Source organism: Gobius niger (assembly GCF_951799975.1).
Source record: "Gobius niger genome assembly, chromosome: 3".
Taxonomy (NCBI): Eukaryota; Metazoa; Chordata; class Actinopteri; order Gobiiformes; family Gobiidae; genus Gobius; species Gobius niger.
In genome coordinates, this window is record NC_136854.1 from 41,999,388 (window position 1) to 42,024,088 (window position 24,701).

A 24,701-nucleotide genomic window follows, 5' to 3' on the forward strand; every position below is an offset into this window, starting at 1 on the left:
TGTCACATTTTTGTCACATTTTTGTCACATTTTTGTTGAATTTTTGTCACATTTTTGTTGAATTTTTGTCACATTTTTGTTGAATTTTTGTCACATTTTTGTTGAATTTTTGTCACATTTTTGTCACATTTTTGTCACATTTTTGTTGAATTTTTGTTGAATTTTTGTTGAATTTTTGTTGAATTTTTGTTGAATTTTTGTCACATTTTTGTTGAGTTTTTGTCACATTTTTGTTGAATTTTTGTCACATTTTTGTTGAATTTTTGTCACATTTTTGTTGAATTTTTGTCACATTTTTGTTGAATTTTTGTCACATTTTTGTTGAATATTTGTCACATTTTTGTTGAATTTTTGTCACATTTTTGTCACATTTTTGTTGAATTTTTGTTGAATTTTTGTTGAATTTTTGTCACATTTTTGTCACATTGTTGTTGAATTTTTGTTGAATTTTTGTTGAATTTTTGTTGAATTTTGTCACATTTTTGTCACATTTTTGTCACATTTTTGTTGAATTTTTGTTGAATTTTTGTCACATTTTTGTTGAATTTTTGTCACATTTTTGTTGAATTTTTGTCACATTTTTGTTGAATTTTTGTCACATTTTTGTAGAATTTTTGTCACATTTTTGTTGAGTTTTTGTCACATTTTTGAGTTGAATAGCAAAAGCCACGATCGATTCGCTTCCTTCCACTTTCATTTTCCTCCCTAAATTTGGAAACGCCACTGAAGGAGAAAGTGTTGAAGTAAAACGGCGGCGACGCGCTGCCAGCTCTCCGCGCTCCGCACACCAGTCATTGACTTTCAATGTATTTAAATGTCCTCCCTGTGGCTGAGCGGCGTCTCCGAGCATTCATCACATGGAGTGTCTGCGCTCAGGCATCCATTTACATGAGTCTGTATTGGAGTCACAATCAGGACACGCTTCACTTCATCACTTCAGATAATTAACCCAAAAAAAGGAAGCTTGTGTAAAATGTCTCTCTCAAAATGGCTGTAGCGAATGTCTTGAAATAGGACTCTGTCTCTTTAACCTCTTACCACCCGCCTAAACCAAATGCATTCTGTCCTCTTTGGCCATTGTATAGGTCTGTGTAACACCTCATTTGAAAGCTAAGACCCAAAAAACTGATCTTTTTCCGCGCGTTGTTGCTGTGTTGCGTCACCGTTTGTATGTTTTTTCTTTCTTTCTTTCTTTCTTTCTTTCCATTTTTGTGACATTTTTGTTGAATTTTTGTCACATTTTTGTTGAGTTTTTGTCACTTTTTGGTTGAGTTTTTGTCACATTTTTGTTGAGTTTTTGTCACTTTTTGGTTGAGTTTTTTGTGACATTTTTGTTGATTTTTTGTCATTTTTTTGTTGAGTTTTTGTTGAATTTTTGTCATTTTTTTGTCATTTTTTTGTCATTTTTTTGTCATTTTTTTGTTGAGTTTTTGTCACATTTTTGTAGAATTTTTGTCACATTTTTGTTGAATTTTTGTCATTTTTTGTATAATTTTTGTCACATTTTTGTTGAATTTTTGTCATTTTTTTGTTGAATTTTTGTCACATTTTTGTTGAGTTTTTGTGACATTTTTGTTGAATTTTTGTCAATTTTTTGTTGAGTTTTTGTGATATTTTTGTTGAATTTTTGTCAATTTTTTGTTGAGTTTTTGTGACATTTTTGTTGAATTTTTGTCACATTTTTGTTGAGTTTTTGTGACATTTTTGTTGAGTTTTTGTCATTTTTTTGTTGAGTTTTTGTTGAATTTTTGTTGAGTTTTTGTCATTTTTTTGTTGAGTTTTTGTCACATTTTTGTAGAATTTTTGTCACATTTTGGTTGAATTTTTGTCACTTTTTGTATAATTTTTGTCATTTTTTTGTTGAGTTTTTGTCAATGTCAATGTCAATTTTATTTATAAAGCACATTTAAAAACAACCATTGTCGACCAAAGTGCTGTACAAGAACAGTAACAATATGTACAATAAACACAATAAAAGTTAAACACAGGTAATATGTAAAGGCACAAACTGTGTCTGGTCTACATGGAACCGAAGGCCAAAGCAAAAAGATGAGTTTTTAATTTGGTTTTAAACTCCTCTACAGACTGAGCCGAGCGCACATGTAGAGGAGGCGGTTCCAAAATGTAGGGGCCGCCACTGAGAAGGCTCGGTCACCTCTGGACACACGCTTGGATTTAGGAACAGACAAAAGGAGCTGGTCAGCAGACCTCAGAGCTCTGGAAGGACAGTAGAGCTGCAGCAGTTCTGACAGATACTGAGGTGCCAGCGAATTTAGGCATTTAAAAACAATCAGCAGAATGTTAAACTTAATACGAAAGGGAACTGGTAGCCAATGTAAGGAGGACAGAATGGGAGTGATGTGCTCCCATTTTCTTGTGCCGGTCAGCAGGCGGGCTGCGGCATTTTGGACTCCCTGCAGGCGCTGGAGGGATTTAAGGTCCAGCCCTGTGTAAAGGGAGTTACAATAATCCAACCTTGAAGTGATGAAGGCGTGTATCGCCTTTTGTAAGTCTTTTTTTGGCATTTTGTGACATTTTTGTTGAATTTTTGTTGAATTTTTGTCATTTTTTTGTTGAGTTTTTGTGACATTTTTGTTGAATTTTTGTCACTTTTTTGTTGAATTTTTGTTGAATTTTTGTCATTTTTTTGTTGAGTTTTTGTCACATTTTTGTTGAATTTTTGTTGAATTTTTGTCTCTCTTTGGTTGAGTTTTTGTCCTTTTCTTCTCATTTTCTTCTCAGTTTTCTTCTCATTTTTTTGTGGCTGTTTTGGTGCTTTTGTCCCAAGAAGCTTTTTGATTAGGGTAAAGCCAAACTGGAGGGATCCGTTCAGGCGGGAGTTAAGAGGTTAAGAACATCTGACTCTTTCCGACACGCCCCCTCCACACGCTGTCTGTGGCATCAGTGGGGAGGGGGTTCTGCTGAGGAGCAGTGGTTGGTTACTCGGCTGGTGACGAAAGCTCGGAGGCGTCTCCAGGAGGTGGGGGCGTTCCTAGGAGGACTCAGGCAAACCTATCCCTAAAATGGCCGCCATCAGAGTTTTTACAGATGACTCAGAAATACGTGAATGTGCCAAGGCAACACTTCAGCCATGTTTTTAATGAGGGAGTGACATACTGCTTTTGAACAGAAACAAAAGCAGACGTGGAGCTGATCAGGCGAGGGAAACGTAAGGAGCATCTACACCAAATAGAGCCAAAATTAGCTCTGACTGAATGAAGTAAAAAGCCTTGAGCAAAAGAAGCCGCAGGTGACTGAGGCCCCGCCCACTGGAGCTCCGCCCACAGACCCACGTTACAAAGAAAATGACTCTTTGAAACGTCTCTTCCACACGATCGTGTCGGTGCTTCAGTCGTGTTTATGAGAAGGCGCGATAGTAAAGTTTGTCCACAAGAGGTCAGTGTTCAGACAGAATGAAACGGCTCAGAGACTTCGAAGCTCGGAAAACCTCAAAGTGCTTGAAGGCTTCACTCGCCCATCACTGCTTCTTTGTAATCGTTTTGTTGCTTCTTCATAGTTTTTTTTTGCTATTTTTATGCATAAAAGGCTCACATGAAAACATAAAATCACAGAAAATTTGCAACACATTCCTCTCTCAAATGTTTTTTCTACTGCAATTGATATCCCTTGATTTGATCCTTTTCCCTATTCATCTGCAGCTTCTTGTCTTAAAGCAGTGGTTCTCAACCTTTTAGAGCCGCGACCCCCATTATAACAGTTAATTAGGATCGTGACCCCACACCCGGGTCAGACCATGGGGAAAACAGGGACATTAACCCCTTAACTCCCACCTGAACCGAGCACATTTTCTCCAGTTTGGCTTTACCCCAGTCCAAAAACTTCTGGAAAAAAAGCTGTGAAAATAGCGACAAAACTGAGACGAAAACAATGACAAAAAAGTGAAGAAAAATTTATGAAAAAGTGGCAAAAATGTCACAAGAAATTGACGAGAAAATGACCAAAAAATGACCAAAATGTGACAAAAATGTGACAAAAATGTGATTAAAAAATGACAAAAAAATGACAAAAATTTGAGAAAAAATTGAGAAAAAATGAAAAAAATGTGACAAAAAAATAACAAAAATGTGACAAAAATGTGACACAAAAATTACAAAAAAATTACAAAAATTACAAAAAATTGACAAAAAATGACAAAAAATGTGACAAAAATGTGATTAAAAAATGACAAAAAAATTACAAAAATTTGAGAAAAAATTGAGAAAAAATGAAAAAAATGTGACAAAAAAATAACAAAAATGTGACAAAAATGTGACAAAAATGTGACACAAAAATTACAAAAAATTGACCAAAAATTACAAAAAATGTGACAAAAAATGACCAAAAAATGATGAAAAAGTTACAAAAATGAGTTGAATACCCAACAAAAAAATGATGGGAAAAAAATGTGATGACCTGAGGAAAAAGATCCTCTCGGTTCAGGCGGGAGTTAAGAGGTTAACCCTTATAACTCTTAAAAAACAAAGAAAAAACAATGGCTAAAACAAAAATGAATTAAATTTAGAACAAATAATGGCACCCTGGTAAAATAGCATGTATGCTACGACACCATCATAATAATATTAAAATATATATTTTATCTATATGCTCTGGCGACCCCCCACCCTGTCTTAAAGTGTATAAAGTAGGAGTGGAGGAGCAGGATCTTCCGCCCTGGTGTTTGGTTCGTGCCGTAGACTCCCGGTCCTCCACGTCCTCACGGAGCAGACCTAATCCCTACCAACACGGCTGATCTCTGCATCTCACGGCTGATCCGTCACAGAGGAAGGACCCCATATGTTTCCCTTCCATCCGTGAGAACCACGTTTACCCTCGCATGACAAAGACAGGCGGGTTTGAACACAGGAAGTGGTATTTATGCAATATTAAGTGCATTAGAGAGGAGAAGCATGAGGAGAGAAAGTTCCCATCACGCCATTGACAGGAACTCACAGTGATGATGACACTTTCAGCTTAAAGGTGCTTTTTATGGGGAGTGTTCGACCTCATGGTGACCCGGTGGCTGTAGGAGGGATCAGCGTGGTCTCAGAAACACTCCAGGATCAGTTGTTTGGAAGGTTTTCTCTGCTGGTGGAGACTCTCAGCAGAAACCTACAAAACAATTGATCTGGAGCCTTGTGGAGGCGACTGTGATGGAGCCATAGTGAACGCTCATGCAGCCGCTGGGTCACTACAAACACAAACTTTTTTACTGCATTAAAGCAGCTTAATGCACCATTAACCACCCGCCTAAACCGAATGCCTTCTGTCCTCTTTGGCAATAGGCCTGTGTAACACCTCATTTGAAAGCTAAGACCCACAAAAATAATCTTTTTCCTTGCGTTGTTGCTGTGTTGTGTCACCTTTTTGTCACATTTTTGCAGAGTTTTTGTCATTTTTTTGTTGAGTTTTTGTCACATTTTTGTTGAATTTTTGTTACTTTTTGGTTGAGTTTTTGTCACATTTTAGTTGAATTTTTGTTGAATTTTTGTCACTTTTTTGTTGAATTTTTGCAGAGTTTTTGTCATTTTTTTGTTGAATTTTTGTCACATTTTTGTTGAATTTTTGTCACATTTTTGTTAAATTTTTGTCACATTTTTGTTGAATTTTTGTCACATTTTTGTTGAATTTTTGTCACATTTTTGTTAAATTTTTGTCACATTTTTGTTGAATTTTTGGCACTTTTTGGTTGAGTTTTTGTCACATTTTTGTTGAATTTTTGTCACATTTTTGTTGAATTTTTGTCACATTTTTGTTGAATTTTTGTCAAATTTTTGTCACATTTTTGTCACATTTTTGTTGAGTTTTTGTCACATTTTTGTTGAATTTTTGTCACATTTTTGTTGAATTTTGTCATATTTTTGTTGAATTTTTGTCACAGTTTTGTTGAATTTTTGTCACTTTTTGTTGAGTTTTTGTCACATTTTTGTTGAATTTTTGTTGAATTTTTGTTGAATTTTTGTTGAATTTTTGTTGAATTTTTGTCACTTTTTTGTCACATTTTTTGTCACTTTTTGTTGATTTTTTGTCACTTTTTTGTTGAATTTTTGTCACTTTTTTTGTCACTTTTTGTTGAATTTTTGTTGAATTGTTGTCACATTTTTGTTCAATTTTTGTCACTTTTTGTTGAATTTTTGTCACTTTTTGTTGAATTTTTGTCACTTTTTGTTGAATTTTTGTCACATTTTTGGCACTTTTTGGTTGAGTTTTTGTCACATTTTTGTTGCATTTTTGTCACTTTTTTGTTGCGTTTACATCCTTGTTTTCTTCTCATTTTTTGTGGCTGTTTTGGTGCTTCTTTCCCCAAGAAGCTTTTTGATTAGGGTAAAGCCAAACTGGAGAAAATGGGACCCGTTCAGGTGGGAGTTTAAGAGGTTAAATATATTAAATGAGTCCAAAACATATTCACAATGTGCGAATAACAAAAAAGATCATGAGTTTCATTCATAAAACTGGTGTATAGTGAAATGATCAACATCTGAGCTGTTCTGATCTACAGGAGCCGTCAGGTCTTTTTTCTCCTTATGATTAGTTTAATAATCAAAATGTTCACTTTGCTACATATCTTATTCATGCTGATGAAATGTGTGATTAATGAGATTTCCGTATCTCATTGAATGTAATCAGAGCGGCGTGTGGTCTATGGTGTGGAGGGGAGTGAGGGGGGGGTCCAGGTGAGGAGGAGGAGGGAGCAGAGCAGGATCACCCACTGACGCCTGATTATTCGCCCAAAGTAAAGCACAACACTGGAAACATGACCATCGTGAGGTAAATAACTCAAAATTGCTTGAATAAAAGTTCTTCTATGTTGAATTTGAGTTGGTTTGAACTAATCCTGAGATACAAATGCTATAGCGCCAATGGAACAGGAATAAAACACACTTGAAATCAGACAAATCATTGTTTTTAACGTGAAATGACACAAAATTATCTGAATTAAGAGAATAGATTTAATCTCTTAATTCAAGTAGATTCATGTCATTTATTCCTTAAAACAATTATTCTTGATCCAGTGCACTTTTGTTGTACATAATATATGACCATAATACACATCATTGGGTGTATTGACAGTATTTGTACCTTTGTTTCTCCCATTTAACTTTAATAGTGTGAAAAGTTCTCTCTGATTTGTGTAATAATGTTTCTCAAACTCATCTTGAGGGCCAGAGGTTCTGTGCTGGAGGGCCGGATTTGGCCCCCGGGCCTGACGGTGCCTCCCCCTGATTTAGACCATATTGTTAGAATATTGAGAAACTGTAAGTGGTTCATGCCTTCACTTTTGTTCTGCTCTAACGATGAATGACAAATCATCACTAATCATCGTGTAAAGACTCGCTCTCACATTCATGCATGTCACCAACCAGTGCACTCTGTTAAGAACTCTATAAAAGGTAATTTCAGTAATGTTACCAATGTCACAAATGGCAGGAAAAGCCGGTGGAGGTTGTGAGGTGAGTACTCACATTGATGACAAACTTAATTTTTCATTAAATGCAGATTCACTGTATAAGAAAGCCAACCAGAGACTGTATATGAGCAGGAAGCTTTGGCTTTGGAGTGAGCCACACATTCTTGAGCGGGTCTATATCAGTCTGATTCAAAGTGTCCTTGTTTTTAATATCACCGCGTGGTTCGGGGATCTTACAGTGGCAAACAAAAACAAGTTACAAAGAATCATAAAAAGCGCAGGAAAGGTGATTGGCCGTGAACAAAAATCACTGTGAGTCCTTTATCAAACAGCTCTGTGTGGAGCAGCTAAATCCACCGTCAGGGACTCAGAGCCTCCTCTGTCTGAGGAGTTCAGTCTGATGCCTCTGGGCGGCGCTACAGAGCGCCTTTAGCTACAAACAAGTGACGAAAAATTTATGAAAAAGTGGCAAAAATGTCACAAAAATGTCACAAGAAATTGACGAAAAAAATGACAAAAATGTCACAAAAAATGACAAAAATTTTATAAAAAATGGATTAAAAATTGACGAAAAAATGACAAAAATGTGATAAAAAAGTGACAAAAATGTAACAAAAAATTGACGGAAAAAATGACAAAAAAAATGACCAAAAATTGATTAAAAATTGACGAAAAAATTGACAAAAAAATGACAAAAATGTGACAAAATGTGACAGACTGTCCCTCCGGAGCATACGATCTAGCACTAACCTTGTAGCAAGCGCTAGCTAACCGTTAGCATTAGCCCAATGCTAACACGTAGCATCAAGTTAGCATTCTCCGTTATTCATGTATTTATGGGCTGTTGAACCACTTTGCTCCTCCCCATGTCTTTGTATCTTTATTTAGCAGAAAACTATATTCATAATTCAGCTTCTGTTACAGCAGTTTTGGAATAATTAGACAAACATTTTTTCAAAATAGTTTTCCCCCTTAACTGTTTTCAAAAATGACCATATATGGGCGATTCCAGTCTGTATCTATAGTGTCCTGAACAATCTCCAGTTTCAGCCTCACAAGAAGGAAAAGCGTGTACATTTGAGCTAAATTATGCATATCTTTAATTACGTCTAAGGAAAGGCACGACTCCCTGTTACGTAATACTATAGTGCGTATAGTGCGTATAGTGCGTATAGTGCGTATAGTGCGTATAGTGCGTAAAGTGTATAGTATAGTGTATAGTATAGTGTATAGTATAGCGTCCATTGCTTGTATTCCTTTGGGCTGGAAGACACATCCTCAAAAACGCATCACGATATGGAAACATATGACGCACGAAACAAGTGCCGTCGCTGCAATTACAATGAATTATGGACCAGGACAGAAGGAGAGGAGGGAGAGGCTAAGAGGTGCTAACTTATTCATCTCAGACACAAAGATGATCTCGCTGATGCAGTTTTTTACAAGAAGAATGAACATACAGAACGTGTATCCTTAAAATCTATGTGAATGTGAAGCAGTGAGAAACATTGAAGTGAGAATATTCATCTTGTTTTGAGCGGTTTTCACTATTTTAGGGTTTTTCTCTCACTCTGGCATATTGGTGAGTAACGAAGTAAATCTACTGAACCCCTTAACTCCCACCTGAACCGAGCACATTTTCCCCGGTTTGGCTTTTACCCCAGTCCAAAAGCTTCTGGAATTAAGGTGTGAAAATAGCGACAGAACTGAGACAAAAACAATGATGGAAATGTGACAAAAAAGTGACGAAAACATTTACAAAAATGTGACAAAAAATTACAAAAAAATTACAAAAAATTGCCAAAAAATAGCAAAAAAAAATAAAATTACTAAAAATTACAAATAATAAATAAAAAAAATGACCAAAAAAAATGACAAAAAATTGATTTAAAATAATGACAAAAAAGTTACAAAATGAGTTGAATACCCCCCAAAAAAGTCTTAAAGAGGGGGTATTCTGCTTTTTTCAGTCCCATAGCACCAGTCTATATCACACTACAATGATGAGCAAACCTTCTGTTGGTCTGTAAATGCAGTAAATTAGAATAACTGCCTTGTATAAAATGTCTCTCTCAAAATGGCTGTAGCGAATGTCTTGAAATAGGCCTCTGTCTCTTTAAGAACCTCTGACTCTTTCCGACACGCCCCCTCCACACGCTGTCTGTGGCATCAGTGGGGAGGGGGTTCTGCTGAGGAGCAGTGGTTGGTTCAGAACTTCCACCACTGGTTCCAGTGTTAATTTCCTCGACTAAAATATTTAGTCTTATTTTTAGTCAAAGTGATATTTTTCACGACTAAAATTGGACAAAAACTAAATTAAAAGTTTTTCATGAGACTAAAACTGTGACTAAAATGTCCAGATATTTTAGTCGACTAAAATAAGACTAAATAAAAATGAAAAGGAGAGACTAAAATCATCCAAACTTCTATTGAGCGTCTGAAAGAGCCTCAGATCATTTAAATTCTCTGCCAAAGGATCAGCTCTGAGCTTTGTTCATGTGGAGCAGCTCCATGAAGCAGAGGAACAAGATTAAATATGATTATAATGAATATTATCAATGCAAAGTCGACTAAATTCGTCTTAAATTAGACTAAACTAGACTAAAATTGAATTATATTTTCATCAAAAGACTAAGACTAAAACTAAATTAAAATATGTTGTCAAAATTAACACTGACTGGTTCTAATGTAATCTCGCTTGGAATATAAGAAAATAAAACTTCCAATACGACACGTGCAAGAAGCAACGTATTGAGAGAAGACAGAAATATCCCAGAACCAGTGGAATACTCTGAGTCAGTAGGAGAAGTAGGGGTTGTACTACAGTCAAAGTTAAAAGTACTCACAGCTCTCCAGTTGCATGATGCAGGTCTGGACGTCCATCGGGAAGTTCTTCAGATCCATGGGACAGGACAAAGTCAGCGTGAGCCTGTCAGACAAAACCTGCGTCAAAACTTGATTTCTAAAGATATTTTTTTGCAGTATTTCGAATACGACTACCGGCTCTGACCTGATGGAGTAGAGCACGTTTCCGTTCTTGAAGATGCGCAGCAGCTTGTTGTCGGTGGTGACCTCGTGGAAGTGCGCGCCCTTCTCGTTGGCGAAGAACAGGTCGGGTTTCCAGATGGAGTCCAACATGGAGGGGTCCAGGTCGAGCGAGTCGTCCGGGTACTCGCTGTAGGCCAGGCGCGGGTCGTTCCACTGCTGGCGGAGGAAGATGTTCACCCTGTAGTCCTGGGGAACACAGAGGGGAAAAATGTTATATGGAAGAGCAGAAAGCAAGGGCATTACAGTAGTGGATACGACTGGTGATAAAAGCATGCATGAGCGTCTCCGTGTTGGCCCGAGAGGGAATGGGGCGGACTCTGGCTGTGTTCTTTAGATGGTAAAAACCTATCTTTGTGATATTCTTAATGTGTGGAATATACGCCAGCTCAGAGTCAAAGATCACACCTGTCTGATCTTCACGCGTGTCCTCAGTCACGTAAACACAGCGCAGACGGCGTTAGCATTTAGCCTCTCCCTCTCTCCTCTATAGCTCCAAAACAGGTGAAGATAGAAGCTACCAAGCTCTTCCACGTTTTCCCTATTTAAATATGGTTACGTGAAGTGTTCCACTACAAAGTATAATTACACAAGAATAAACAATGTGGATTTTCTAAGCGGATAAAAGGGGGAACTATATTGTAAGGCGTAATAATACCAGGAGTAGTTTGAAGTGAAGACTGCGTGGATTTCGAACTACTCCTGGTATTATTAGACGATGAAAGTTTTAACAATAAAGGTAGTGGGTAGTGTTCTGTATATATATATATATATCTACAACATGTAGTAACTGATGTGTAATACTATGTAAACTAATAGGAGTGAAAGGGCGGGCACAATTCATGGCAGTATCAACGCAAACTTCCAGAATGAGATGAATAGGAACTCCCAGACCAGGAGAGTGGGCGGGGAGGTGCTAACAAATTAGCATATGCTAATTAGCTAATGAGGAAAAGAGCTTGGCATGCGAACTTCCACAATAATGTGAATAGATAGGGTTTCCTCCTGTAACAACACCAATGGGCGAGGAAAGCACTTCTCTTTGGTCCTCATGGCGGGGTGCTGATACCACCCCCTAGTGGCCAGGGCCGACTAGAGGATTAAAGAGGGGGTGTTCTGCTTTTTTCAATCACATAGCACCAGTCTATATCACACTACAATGATGACAAACCTTCTGTTGGTCTGTAAATGCAGTAAATTAGAATAACTGCCTTGTATAAAATGTCTCTCTCAAAATGGCTGTAGTGAATGTCTTGAAATAGGCCTCTGTCTCTTTAAGAACCTCTGAGCCTTTCAGACACGCCCCCTCCACACGCTGTCTGTGGCATCAGTGGGGAGGGGGTTCTGCTGAGGAGCAGTGGTCGGTCACTCGGCTGGTGACGAAAGCTCGGAGGCGTCTCCAGGAGGTGGGGGCGTTCCTAGGAGGACTCAGGCAAACCTATCCCTAAAATGGCCGCCATCAGAGTTTTTACAGATTACTCAAAAATACGTGAATGTGGCAAGGCAACACTTCAGGCACGTTTTTAATGAGGGAGTGACATAACATGATGTAAAGCTTGAAAAAGTCAATTTTGCATAATGCCCCCCCTTTAAGTAAAACATTGAAACCAATGGAAACTTTCATGTTTCGAAAACAACTTAAAAGCCTTGCTCCAAAGACTTTTACTGTCTCTAAAAATACAGTTTATTCCCGTAACAACACTGAGAAGAGTGAAATATTTTGAACAGCCCTGAGTTTATGTTGTGTAAAGTCTGTGAGCTTTGATTGACTTTTTTTGGCGTGCTCTGTGGGAGACTGAGCTGCATCAGTCTGACCCGAATGGAGCAATTAACACAAATGAGCAATGACAGTCTATAAATATTAAGTCAGTGAATATATTTTTAACCACGCTAGATTTTGGGTTGAGGATCTTTTGAGGACGGAGCTTTCAGCCTTTTTGAGAACAAGCTCCTTAGTGGGAGACTGACCTGTCGTCAAGGATTCTCTGTCGACTCATGGTCTGTGTTAAAGGGGAGGTGTGAGGAAAAGCCACCCAGCAACCTCTTCACTGTGATTTCAGTGATTTTATGAAGGGTCCAGACACAATCAGCTCCATTTTGAAACACAATATGAGTGAATTATTGACCAAGGTAAACCGGTCAGAGTCTGCAGTTTCCTGGAAACGCCCCGGACTCGGCGAGGACCGTCGTGGCCTCACTTTCGCAGCGACAGTTCATTCGAGTAGCGCATAACAAAAACAGACAGGGCTAAATAATTCCTGACGCAGAGATAACTCCCAGTGTCAATTATTCACTTCCCTCTCGGTCTCTCCATTACAGCTGTCCAACAACAGCTGGGTCTTCTCCGACGCACAGACAATGGCTACAGCTGCCGGCACGAACAGATCTCAAAGAAAACGTCAGGATACACAAGACTTAAAGAAAACGTCACGATACACAAGACTTAAAGAAAACGTCACGATACACAAGACTTAAAGGCAGGAAGTCACTGTAATCATTCTTGAACTAAGTGAAACCGAAAGACGGACCGTGTGATTTTGTGACGGATTTCATTAAAAACAGTTTTATTAGAGCAACATTTGAGAGAAGTCGGAAATATAAACGGCATGTGTAGTGTAGTGTAGTTTTGTGCTCGGGGCGGCGAGGAACAGCGCCCACGCGATCTCACCAATGACGCTCTGACATGGTATAAAACGTCACTGTAAGTCATTAATTCAACCAATCAGAGACGCACAATAATAAATCCCCGATGGGCGCGTGGCCTCATCGCCATCGGGGATTTAACAGGTGAAAGACGAGGAAGCGTCTCCTGTAAACAAACGCGAGGAGCTCGTTGTTGGAGCAGCTCTGAGCTCACGGACGATCGGAGAAAAGACCGGAGAAGCTTCGTGTTGTTTCCTGAGAGGAGGTGAAAGGATTTACTCAAACTAATGGACTTCAGACTTTCTTCAGTCAGAAGTCACGTCTAAACGGACTTTCCTGGAGGTAGCATGACGATGCTAACTAGCTCGTCTGCTTTAGCTAATGCTTGTTTATGTCACAGTTTGGGACAAACCCTCAGTGACTTGGACAGACACTCATGTGCCAGGACGTGGACATTTGATGGAGAGAAGATTCAGGACCGTGAGGAGTTTACGACAGAAGAGGAGAACGTCACCTTGAGCTTCTCCTGTAGGAGCTCCTCCTGTAGGAGCTCCAGGTGCTACAGGAGGAGGAGGACACTCTTCTGTACGTGAGCTGCACATTATTTCTGAGCGGATCATTTGTCTGACAGTTTATATGGGTTTAAACCTGTGGCTCTGAGGCTCATAATGAAACCACAGCAGGTCATCGTCTAATACTGTACATGAAATCGAAGAGGAAACACCTCCTGCCTTTGTTCTGGTTCTGTTGGTACAAAACACAAACTAACACTAACTAACACACACTATCTTTACACTTTTATTTCATTTAGTCAGAAAAAATATTTTCCAAAAGCATAAATTCATTCCATGCTTCTCTTATTTTTAGTTGAATCAAACTAAACAATAAGTTTAGTTTGATTATATTCTGCATATGTTTTTGAAGTTTGTTGTTTATAAGTAAAGTATAATTGAAGGTTGGTAGAGGCACCCATAGAAATCATATATCTATGGAGGCAACAGCGCCCCCTGGTTTTCACATCACCAGCCGCCACTGCTGTGTAATATTAATTTAGTTGGTCACTTTGTAATATTATTGGCAAAATCCTCAAGGTAGGGGGTACTCAGAGTATACATCCACGACTCAAGGGGTATGTGAGGCAAAAAAGGTTGGAAACCACTGGGTTAAGGAACAAAAAAGTCAGGGGATGACTCAAAAAGATTTCCCCAGCTCTGAGTCGGAGGATCCGACCAAGACACTGGACGATCCTGACCCACATTAAGGCCGTTACTGCAGCCGACTCAGACCCTTCAGAAGGTCCAACCAAAACCAGACAAAATGTGAAGTTTTACCTTTTTCTATGGGTCTTAAACTTTTGATCGGGACTGTATTAAAAAGAAATGTTTTCCAGGAAAGACTCGCAACCCACTGAAAACAGTTCCACGGCCCACCTTTGGGTCCCGACCCACCAGAGAACCACTGATTTAACCTACAAGTTCATAAAACAAATGTCTTTTGTCCCTCGTAAACTCTCCTTTGGGAACTCCTTACCTCAGTGTTTGTAAAATAAGATTGAAAATAATGATCATAAAGTATCTCCCTCTCTCTTGTATAAATCAGACAGTTTGGTTAATAAAATGTTGGAAGAACTTTGGCAAAACAATAAAGAAAAGTTCTCATAAAACTTGTAATGATCTGATGAAGCTAAAACCACGAGGGCGAATCTCTCATGACATCTGAATATTAAACCTGTTCCTGCATTAATCCTGATCAGAGTCAGGGCTTTATGAATAATGACCAAGGAAAGGTTTCCTCGGGACATTTTCTAAATGAGGCTCTCGCTCATGTCTGTGACCGAGCGAGCGGGGTTTCATATCAGCCTTTACTGGTCAGTGACGGCTTTGGAACGAGAGACGCACTGAGATCACATTATGGTCAGCAAAACATACTGTGATGCAATATCCACATCCATCTAGAACGGTTTATACACTTTCTGCTGCCACGACCTATAACACAAGATGCAGGATCACTTTTAAGGGAAGACACTACAGGAAAAACTTTTTTTTTATTTCAATTTTCAGGTTTTGGGTCAATTTGGTCTCTTAACTAGAGGTGGGGAATATAATGTCTACAAGATATTATTAAAATTGCTGTTTAGAAGATATGCACATTTAAAGTATTGAGACAATGAGAGAAACATGTAGGAAAAAAATAAACAAAAAATAGGGACATTTGTTTTAAAAAATGGGAAACCTGTGCATTTGTTTAGTTTCACGTTTACGCCAAGCGGGACATGAGCATTGTTTAGCTCATGATGGGGTAAATAAAGTTTTTAGCTTGACCTGTGAGAACCTAAGGCTTAAAGGGACTATACAGAGTTTAAAAATGTTAAAGTGATATATTTTCCTCCCCCTACATGTTCCAGCCGTGTCCTAATGTGTAGAATGAGCTCAGACCTGTTCACCACCAACTGCCTCTAAAATCCTGCACCGTCACTCAAACAGGTGTTAATTCGGGTCAGAAGCGCCGTCATGCACGAGCTTAATACAGAAGATGCAGTTACACGTATGACCTGTCCAGGCCTGTGTGAGGCGCCGTGACGCTGACCAGTGTTCATTTTGACAACATATTTTAATTTAGTTTTACTCTTAGTCTTTTGACTAAAATGTAATTTAATTTTAGTTGAGATTTAGTCAAAAAAATCTTTTCAATTTTAGTCTAGTTTTAAGAAGAGATAAGATAAGATAAGATAAGATAAGATAAGATAAGATAAGATAAGATAAGATAAGATAAGATAAGATAAGATAAGATAAGATAAGATAAGATAAGATAAGATAAGATAAGATAAGATAAGATAAGATAAGATAAGATAAGATAATCCTTTATTGATCTCACAAAGGAGAAATTCACTTGTTACAGTCGGCGTTCAAGAAGATCACTCAGAGTTAATAAAGTGCAGCTGATACAGAGATTATTGCACATGTTACTTCACAGTCTTATTGCACAGTCTGACAGCAGTGGGGATGAAGGCTTTGCAGTAGCGCTCCGTCCTGCACTGGGGGTGTCTCAGTCTTCCACTAAGAGAGCTGCTCAGCTCTTCTACAGTCCCGTTTAGTCGACTTTGCATTTATAATATTCATTATAGTCATGTTTAGTCCAGGTCCTCTGCTTCATGGAGCTGCTCCCACATGAACAAAGCTCAGAACTGCTCCTTTGGCAGAGAATTTAAATGATCTGAGGCTCTTTCAGACTGACATTAGAAGTTTGGATGATTTTAGTCTCTCCTTTTCATTTTTATTTAGTCTTATTTTAGTCGACTAAAATATCTGGACATTTTAGTCATAGTTTTAGTCTCATGAAAAACTTTTAATTTAGTTTTAGTCCAGTTTTAGTCGTCAAAAATATCACTGACTAAAATTAAGACTAAATATTTTAGTCGACGAAATTAACACTGAGAGTAGGAGGACATGTTAGAGCTTAAGTTTGTTGCAGGGGCGGAGCAGAGAAACTCAGGGTCTGGGGTAGAGGGGGCACCAACTATTAAACTGTTACATCTAAACTCAGTTATTTAAACTCTACAAATATCATTGGCGCTAACACAGATAATACTAGACAGCGCAGTAACATTTGTGGAACGTAAAGAGTGAAAATGAAAATGAAGGATTTAGGATCTACAGAAGAGACGAGGAGGAGAGTTTATTCTTCAGACGTGAAAACCTGTCAGTGACTTTTCCTGTCAGTCCAAAAACACAGACTGACTCGTGTTTTTCTACTCGTCACCTGTGGCTTGTGGACGGCAGTGGAGCAAAGAGGGGCGGAGTCAAACCATCACAGATCCACGAGGAAAACACATTATCAGGTCAGTAGATTATGGATCACAGACTCTGGAGCTGTGATGTCATCGTTTTAGTAAAAGCTGCAGAGACGTTGCCACGTAAACGGCGTTTTGAGATCTTTCCTCTGGGATCTAGTTTGGAAAATGTTGGTTTACAGACCCCCAAAACGCCGGCTCGTATGGATGATAAACTGGACTGATAAAATATCTTTGTGTTTGGTCTTCAGCTTGACTTTGTGTGGACAGGGCCTTAAGTTCAGATCCTGACAAAACCTTTGCATCATGTCGTGTTCTCTGATTCCTGTGGACACAGCCGTGAGTCAGAAAGAAAAGAGGGGAAGCCGCAGAGCAGTGTTAACTTTGACAACATATTTTAATTTAGTTTTAGTCTTTTGGCGAAAATGTAATTCGATTTTAGTCTAGTTTTAGTCCAAAAAAATATCTTCAATTATAGACTAGTTTTAGTCGACTAAAATTGCAAGTAAATTTAGTCGACTAAACTTAAGACTAATTTAGTCGACTTTGCATTGATAATATTCATTATAATCATGTTTAATGTTGTTCCTCTGCTTCATGGAGCTGCTCCACATGAACAAAGCTCAGAGCTGATCCTTTGGCAGAGAATTTACATGATCTGAGGCTCTTTCAGACGGTCAATAGAAGTTTGGATGATTTTAGTCTCTCCTTTTCATTTTTTTTTAGTCTTATTTTAGTCGACTAAAATATCTGGACATTTTAGTCATAGTTTTAGTCTCATGAAAAACTTTTAATTCAGTTTCAGTCAAAGTTTAGTCGTCAAAAATATCACTTTGACTAAAATTAAGACTAAATATTTTAGTCGACGAAATTAACACTGCCGCAGAGAAGGAGGACATGTTAAAGCTTAAGTTTGATGCAGGGGCGGAGCAGAGAAACTCAGGGTCTGGGGTAGAGGGGGCACCAACTATTAAACTGTTACATCTAAACTCAGTTATTTAAACTCTACAAATATCATTGGCGCTAACACAGATAATAGTAGACAGCGCAGTAACATTTGTGGAACGTAAACAGTGAAAATGAAACTGAAGGATTTAGGATCTACAGAAGAGACGAGGAGGAGAGTTTATTCTTCAGACGTAAAACCTGTCAGTGACTTTTCCTGTCAGTCCAAAAACACAGACTGACTCGTGTTTTTTCTACTCGTCACCTGTGGCTTGTGGACGGCAGTGGAGCAAAGAGGGGCGGAGTCAAACCATCACAGATCGTTTTAGTAAAAGCTGCAGAGAAGTTGCCACGTAAATGGCGTTTTGAGATCTTTCCTCTCCGGCATCTAGTTTGGAAACAAAACCTTTGCCTCATGTCGTGTTCTCTGGTTCCTGTGCTCAGAGCGGCGAGTGAGAAAGGATAAATAGTTCTGCTTAGGGCACCAAAATGGCTTGAGCGGCATTCACAGTATCTAAGCAAGATCTAAACCCATTTTCAGTAACATATCCTGTTTCATATGACATTAGTTTTAAAGTGACCTGTGATGTCGCTCATGGTCAGCTGGATTCACATTTCCACTTCCTTACTCATCTTTATTTGACCCGTGCGGCCACCTCCAAAGGAAACCCCCCCTTCTGCCGTGTTTGTTGCTCGACTTTAACCCTGTGCACAGACTCGAGTCGGCATCTCCGCGAAGTCCCGCCCCCGCTCAGACGAAAAGAGGGCGAGACATTTGCCCCGAAAACACCGCCACGCTTTTCGCGAGCGTCCTCAAATGGAGTGTGAAAAGCCGAGCGGCCCCGGCGACGTCTGCACAGCGGCGCGAAGCTGGTCCCCAAAACGCTACCCACAATGCACCGCAGCGGGCCCGAGTGCATGTTAGCCAGTTCTTGCTTGGGTAAACAGCCCCCCAGTCAGCGCGCGGTGAGCACACATGAACCGAATCCGAGCCAACGGGAGGGAGGAAATCTGCTGCTGTGTTTCTGCTGGAAGCGGAAACGCACACAAAAACACAACCGGGAGAAATAAAGTGAGGATGTGGGCGAGTTGTTTTGAAGTTTATCAAACCGACTCATGCCAACAGCAAACCAGGGGCTGAAATGTTTCACTGTAATGTTAGTTTTGCTGACGAAAGCCTGGTTCACACGGGAGCAGTTTGGAAATTGTCAGCAGATTTTCTAAACCTTTGGCTGCACAGTGTCTCACGAACAAACCCAGTTCACTCACGAACGTTCGCCCATCAGAGTAAACAAACATGGCGGACGAAAAAGAGGCCGTGGTCCTCCATCTCCATCGTCCAAGGAACAGGCCACCGTTTTTCCACACTGTGATATGTTCTTACCTTAACTTCACCCCACGTTTGGAGCCATAGGAATAAACTGGGAGAGGCCGAATGCTAACGACATGTTTGGTCGTTGTGCGTGACTGAGCGCACACACAACGACCAGACAGGTACGCATCAACTCGTCTAAGCTCAGGTAAGAACATATCTCAGTGTGGAAAAAACGGTGGCCTGTTCCTTTAACCCCTTAACTCCCACCTGAACCGAGCACATTTTCTCCAGTTTGGCTTTACCCCAGTCCAAAAAGCTTCTGGAAAAAAGCTGTGAAAATAGCAGCAAAACTGAGACGAAAACAATGATGGAAATGTGACAAGAAAGTGAGAAAACACTGATGAAAGAGTGGCAAAAATGTCACAAAAATGTTGCAAGAAATTGACAAAAAATGGACGAAAAAATGACAAAAATGTGAGAAAAAATGACCAAAAATGTGATACTAATTTGACAAAAAAATACAAAAATATGACAAAAAATTTCACGAAAAAATGTGACAAAAAAATACTAAAAAATGACAAAAATGAGTTGAATACGCAACAAAAAAATGATGGAAAAACATCTGATGGCGTGATGAAAAAGATTCAGGCGGGAGTTAAGAGGTTAACTGAGTGCAATTTCTCCGTTCAGCTTTACCCAAATCTAGACGCTTCTCGGCTGGAGCTTACGGCCTATAGGTCAGTGTAACACGTGATTTGAAAGCAAAGCAAAACAGTGGCAACAACACAAGGAAAGATATCAGATTAGACCTCTTTTGTTGAGTCACTTTTTGTCACATTCTTGTTGCCTTTTTGTTACTTTTTTGTTGCGCTTTCTGTGGCTTTTTTTGTGTCTCTTTGTCACATTTTTGTCACTTATATTGTTGCTTTTTTTCATGCTCTTTTGTCAGTTACTCTTTAGTAGCTTTTTTGCCTACTTTTCTTTGATATTTTGTGTCTACATTAAAGGAACAGGCCACCGTTTTTACATACTGAGATATGTTCTTACCTAACCTTAGCCGAGTTAATATATCCCCGTCTGGTCTTTGTCCGTGCGCTCTGTCACGCAAACGGAGCACATACGCAGCCTCTCCCACATGTCATGTAGCTCCAAAAAAGCTCACGATAGAAGCTACCGAGCTCTTCCACGTGTTCCCTATTTAAATAAAGTTACGTGAAGTGTTTTCATGCGAAGTATATTTACACAGAAATGTAACATGTCGATTTTATAAGCAGATAAAAAGGGGGACTATATTGTGAGGCGTAATGATACGAGGAGAAAACGTCCGCGCAGTAACTCCTAAAGACTTCCCCGCTCACTTCCGTCAACAACCTGCGTATGTGCTCCGTTTGCGTGACAGAGCGCACGGACAAAGACCAGACGGGTATAGATTAACTTGTCTAAGGTTAGGTAAGAACATATCTCAGAATGAAAAAACGGTGGCCTATTCCTTTAAAGGGACTATACGGGGTTTCAAAATGTTAAACGTCATCCATCCATCCATCCATTTTCTTCCGCTTTATCCGGGGCCGGGTCGCGGGGGCAGCAGTCTCAGCAGAGATGCTCAGACTTCCCGATCCGCACACACCTCCTCCAGCTGTTCTGGGGGGACCCCGAGGCGACACCAGGCCAGCTCGGAGACATAGTCCCACCAGTGTGTCCTGGGTCTTCCACGAGGCCTTGTCCCACTAGGACATGCCTGGAACCAGGAGGCATCCAGAACAGATGCCCGAGCCACCTCAGCTGCTCCTTTCGATGTGAAGGAGCAGCGACTCTACTCCGAGCTCCTCCCGGGTAACTGAGCTCCTCACCCGATCTCGAAGGGTGCGCCCAGCCACCCTGCGAAGGAAACTCATTTCGGCCGCTTGTATTCACGTTAGGGCTGAACAACATGGACAAAGTTTCATATCTTGATATTCATGCCAGATATCCCGATATCGATACGATACGATATAACTATGGGTTTTATTGATGAAAATCCTCATTGTTTATATCTTGCTTTTGCGATTTTAATATTTTGAATGTTCATGTCTCCATATCGATACGATAACGATATATCTTTCAGCCCTAATTCACGTGCCTAAGCTTTATATAGAGACTGCAGTTACAGTTAAGACCTGAGGTGGCAGTAATGAGCATAAAATGACCAACTTGCATCTAGTCTCTTTAACAAACGCTGAATTATGAATATAGTTTTCTATCCAATCAAGATACAAAGACATAGAGGAGCAAAGTGCTTCCACAGCCCATAAATACATAAAAAAACAGAGAATGCTAACACAAAGCATCATGTTAGCAGCATGCTACATGCTAACACTAGATACTACTGCCGTTTTTTTTGCTTTAACTGGACAATCAACTGAGAAAAAACCTCCATATGGGCCTCGCTTTAGACTTGACTGCGTCACACGTGCACGCCCCGCCTCCTGTATCTGGGGGTTTACAGGCAGTGAGTCGTGGTACAGTGCAGTGCGTTTCTTACATCCCCCTTGTTCTTCTGCTTCCATGAACAATAAGGAAATCCACTCCAGCGACGTTAACATCGTTACATCAGGGCGGACGCGCTGGGCAGCTGCTAAACGAGGAGAAATGATGCCAAGGATCGCTCTGCACAGGGTCACGGAGCTGCGTTATGTTCAGCCACTTCCAAACTACTGCACAGATGAGGGAGAGGCGGTGGGTTCTTCTTCTGTTCTCACTGGAAATACTGGACTTTTCTCTTTGCAAACAGTCACATTTACAAAGAGAAGGGCGGCCTACAGGTACTTTTATGAACCTCGTAACCCCCGCCTGAACCGAGCACATTTTCTCCAGTTTGGCTTTACCCCAGTCCAAAAGCTTCTGGAAAAAAGGTGTGAAAATAGCAACAAAACTAAGATGAAAACAATGATGGAAATGTGACAAAAAAGTGAGAAAACATTGACAAAAAAGTGACGAAAAAGTGACGAAAAATTGACGAAAAAATGACAAAAATTTGACAAAATGTGACAAAAAAATGACAAAAATTTGATAAAAAAAAATGACAAAAAAATTAGAAAAATGTGACAAAAAATGACAATTTTTTTACAAAAATTTGATAAAAATGTGACAAAAAACGACAAAAAAATGACAAAAAAATTAGAAAAATGTGACAAAAAATGACAATTTTTTTACAAAAAATGACAAAAATATGACGAAAAAATTACAAAAATATGATAAAATGTGACAAAAAATTACAAAATTTGATAAAAAATGACAAAAAAATGAGAAAAATGTGATAAAAATTTGACAAAAAATGACAAAAAAATGACAAAAATTGACGAAAAATTGACGAAAAAATGACAAAAATGTGATACAAATTTGACAAAAAAATTACAAAAACGTGACAAAAATGAGTTGAATACACAACAAAAAAATGATGGGAAAAAAAAGTGATGACGTGAGGAAAAAGATCCTCTCGGTTCAGGCGGGAGTTAAGAGGTTAATTTACAATATTTAGAAAATGGACTGTAAGCCACGCTCATCAAAATTATAACAAATAAAGGCTTGACATATCTCACTTTGCAAGCAATGAGTCTACATCATATATTAGTTTCACATTTTAAGTTGAATTACACAAATAAATGCACTTTTTCATGATATTCTAATTATATGACGAGCACCTTTATAACGTCTTTCACAAAGCGCTTTACATGAGACAATTTCACATTCACTCCTTACTACTGATGGTGCCGTTCAAAGCCCAGCCCTAATCCTCGAGCCACTGCCGTGTTTTCCTTCTACCATGCTTGTAAACGTCGCTGATTCACGTGGGTAATGTTGTGTACGTGCAATCCTATTAAAGCCGTATAAAAACAAATGTACATAAATGCCCTTATGTAATAAAGCGTGTGTATTTCTGCCGTAGTAAACATCAGCGAAGCGTTAAGTGGTCAAATCCTGTGAGAGCGGAGCTTCAGGGAAAGCCCGGAGTCGAGTTAATCTGTCTGTCACGAGAGGGGCTGAGTCAGCAGAGACAGCTGCCAGAGCAACGCAGGCCACGACCAATGATATCAGTGTACGAGTGTGCAGAAGAACCCGTGAAGAAGAAGAGAAGTAAAGACTGGGAACGCACGGCATCGCTGTGATACTGCCCCCCAGAGCAGGGGAAGGCAAGTTTGCTTCATGGAGGGACGATTTTCTTCATCGTCAAATGCACATTTTTGAGTACTGCCCCCCGCCATAACTGAGCACATTTTCTCCAGTTCGGCTTTACCTAAATCAGAAAGCTTCTGGAGCTTATAAGGTCAAGGTTAAGGTATACTTTATTAATCCCCTCAGGGAAATTCATTCTCTGCATTTGACACATCCTCAATGCCGCTGGAGCAACCAATACTTGCCTTTCAGTCATGTGACCTTTGTTGTTATAGCGGCCATTTTGAATGCCGAAGTAGCATCATGTAGCACTACCACATGTAGCAATATCTCTAGTATGAAAATGAAAGACAGCTAATTGACAGTGGCATTTTTATGCTCTCATAATCATTGCTTAACAGTAAAAACATGGCCCCAGAGACGCACGTTTATGTGAAGAAACCAGTGAGTCAGTGTTTAAGATGTTAGCGTGCTACCGGCTAGCATTTAGCTTCAACAGCTCGGCTCTGACGTCCCCAAGAGAAAGCCTTGAACCACACTCCAAACCTTTGCTACAACATGTGACAGAGGTCAGAGCTGAGCTGTTACTGCAGTATTTCCTCAGCGTTCATAGATGTGAGCCACACATGTGTTTACCGTGTTGAAGCCATTGGCAGTTGATTGAATAAACTGTTGACAGTTGCTAACCACTAGCATGCTAACGACTTGAGCAGCTTAAACACTGACTCAGACTGAGACTCTGTTGACATGACAAACTGTAAAAATCACAGAGAAAGGTTTTCTGTTTCCTCTTCAGTGAGTTAGTTTAGCATACATAATGCTACTTGGGTATTCAAAATGGCCGCCGGAACTATGCGTGATGTCATTGGAAACACACGTATAGGAGCAGTGAGCTGCCAGCGTGGGCCGGCGGTCGGGGACCCATCGTGTAAGCATGCAAGTATAGAGATAAGTCGATAGTACGACAGGCCTATCATTAAAGGGGCTAGATGCAAGCTAGTCATTGTATACTCAGTACTGCCACCTCAGGTCATACGTGTAACTGCAGCTTCTATATTAAGCTCGTGCATGACGGCAATTGGCTTGTTGCACAGTATGGCTATGCTAGTTCCTCTGACCTGAAGCTGTGAGCGCCAGTACTTCCTGTCTGTATTCTTTTCCTATAGAAATGAGCTCAGACCTGCTGGAATAATAATCATATTTTCTAAAGATGACGTGGTGGACGGTGAGTTTCCTGGTAGCTGATCATTTACTGTGTTCAAATCTTGATGTAATGAGTTCAGAGGAGACGCCTGTGATCAGAAAGGATTGATAGTTTGTCTTGAAGCTAAAGGCTAACATGCTATAAAAAATTGAATAAAAATATATAGCGATAAAAAAATTAAAGTAGGACAAGATGGTTTGTA

The 24,701-nt window shown here is 39.5% G+C and overlaps 1 protein-coding gene across 2 annotated transcripts in view; it reads right to left on the bottom strand.

Moving 5' to 3' along the window:
• glra3 (glycine receptor, alpha 3) overlaps positions 1-24,701 on the bottom strand; it is a 126,250-nt gene that overhangs the window by 29,203 nt on the left and 72,346 nt on the right. For both annotated transcript variants that reach the window (XM_079553443.1, XM_079553444.1), the window contains exons 4-5: positions 10,416-10,639; positions 10,252-10,334 (exon numbers count right to left, since the gene is read on the bottom strand). In XM_079553443.1, coding sequence (XP_079409569.1) covers positions 10,252-10,334; positions 10,416-10,639 — 307 coding nt within the window. The remainder of the gene's footprint in view (positions 1-10,251; positions 10,335-10,415; positions 10,640-24,701) is intronic.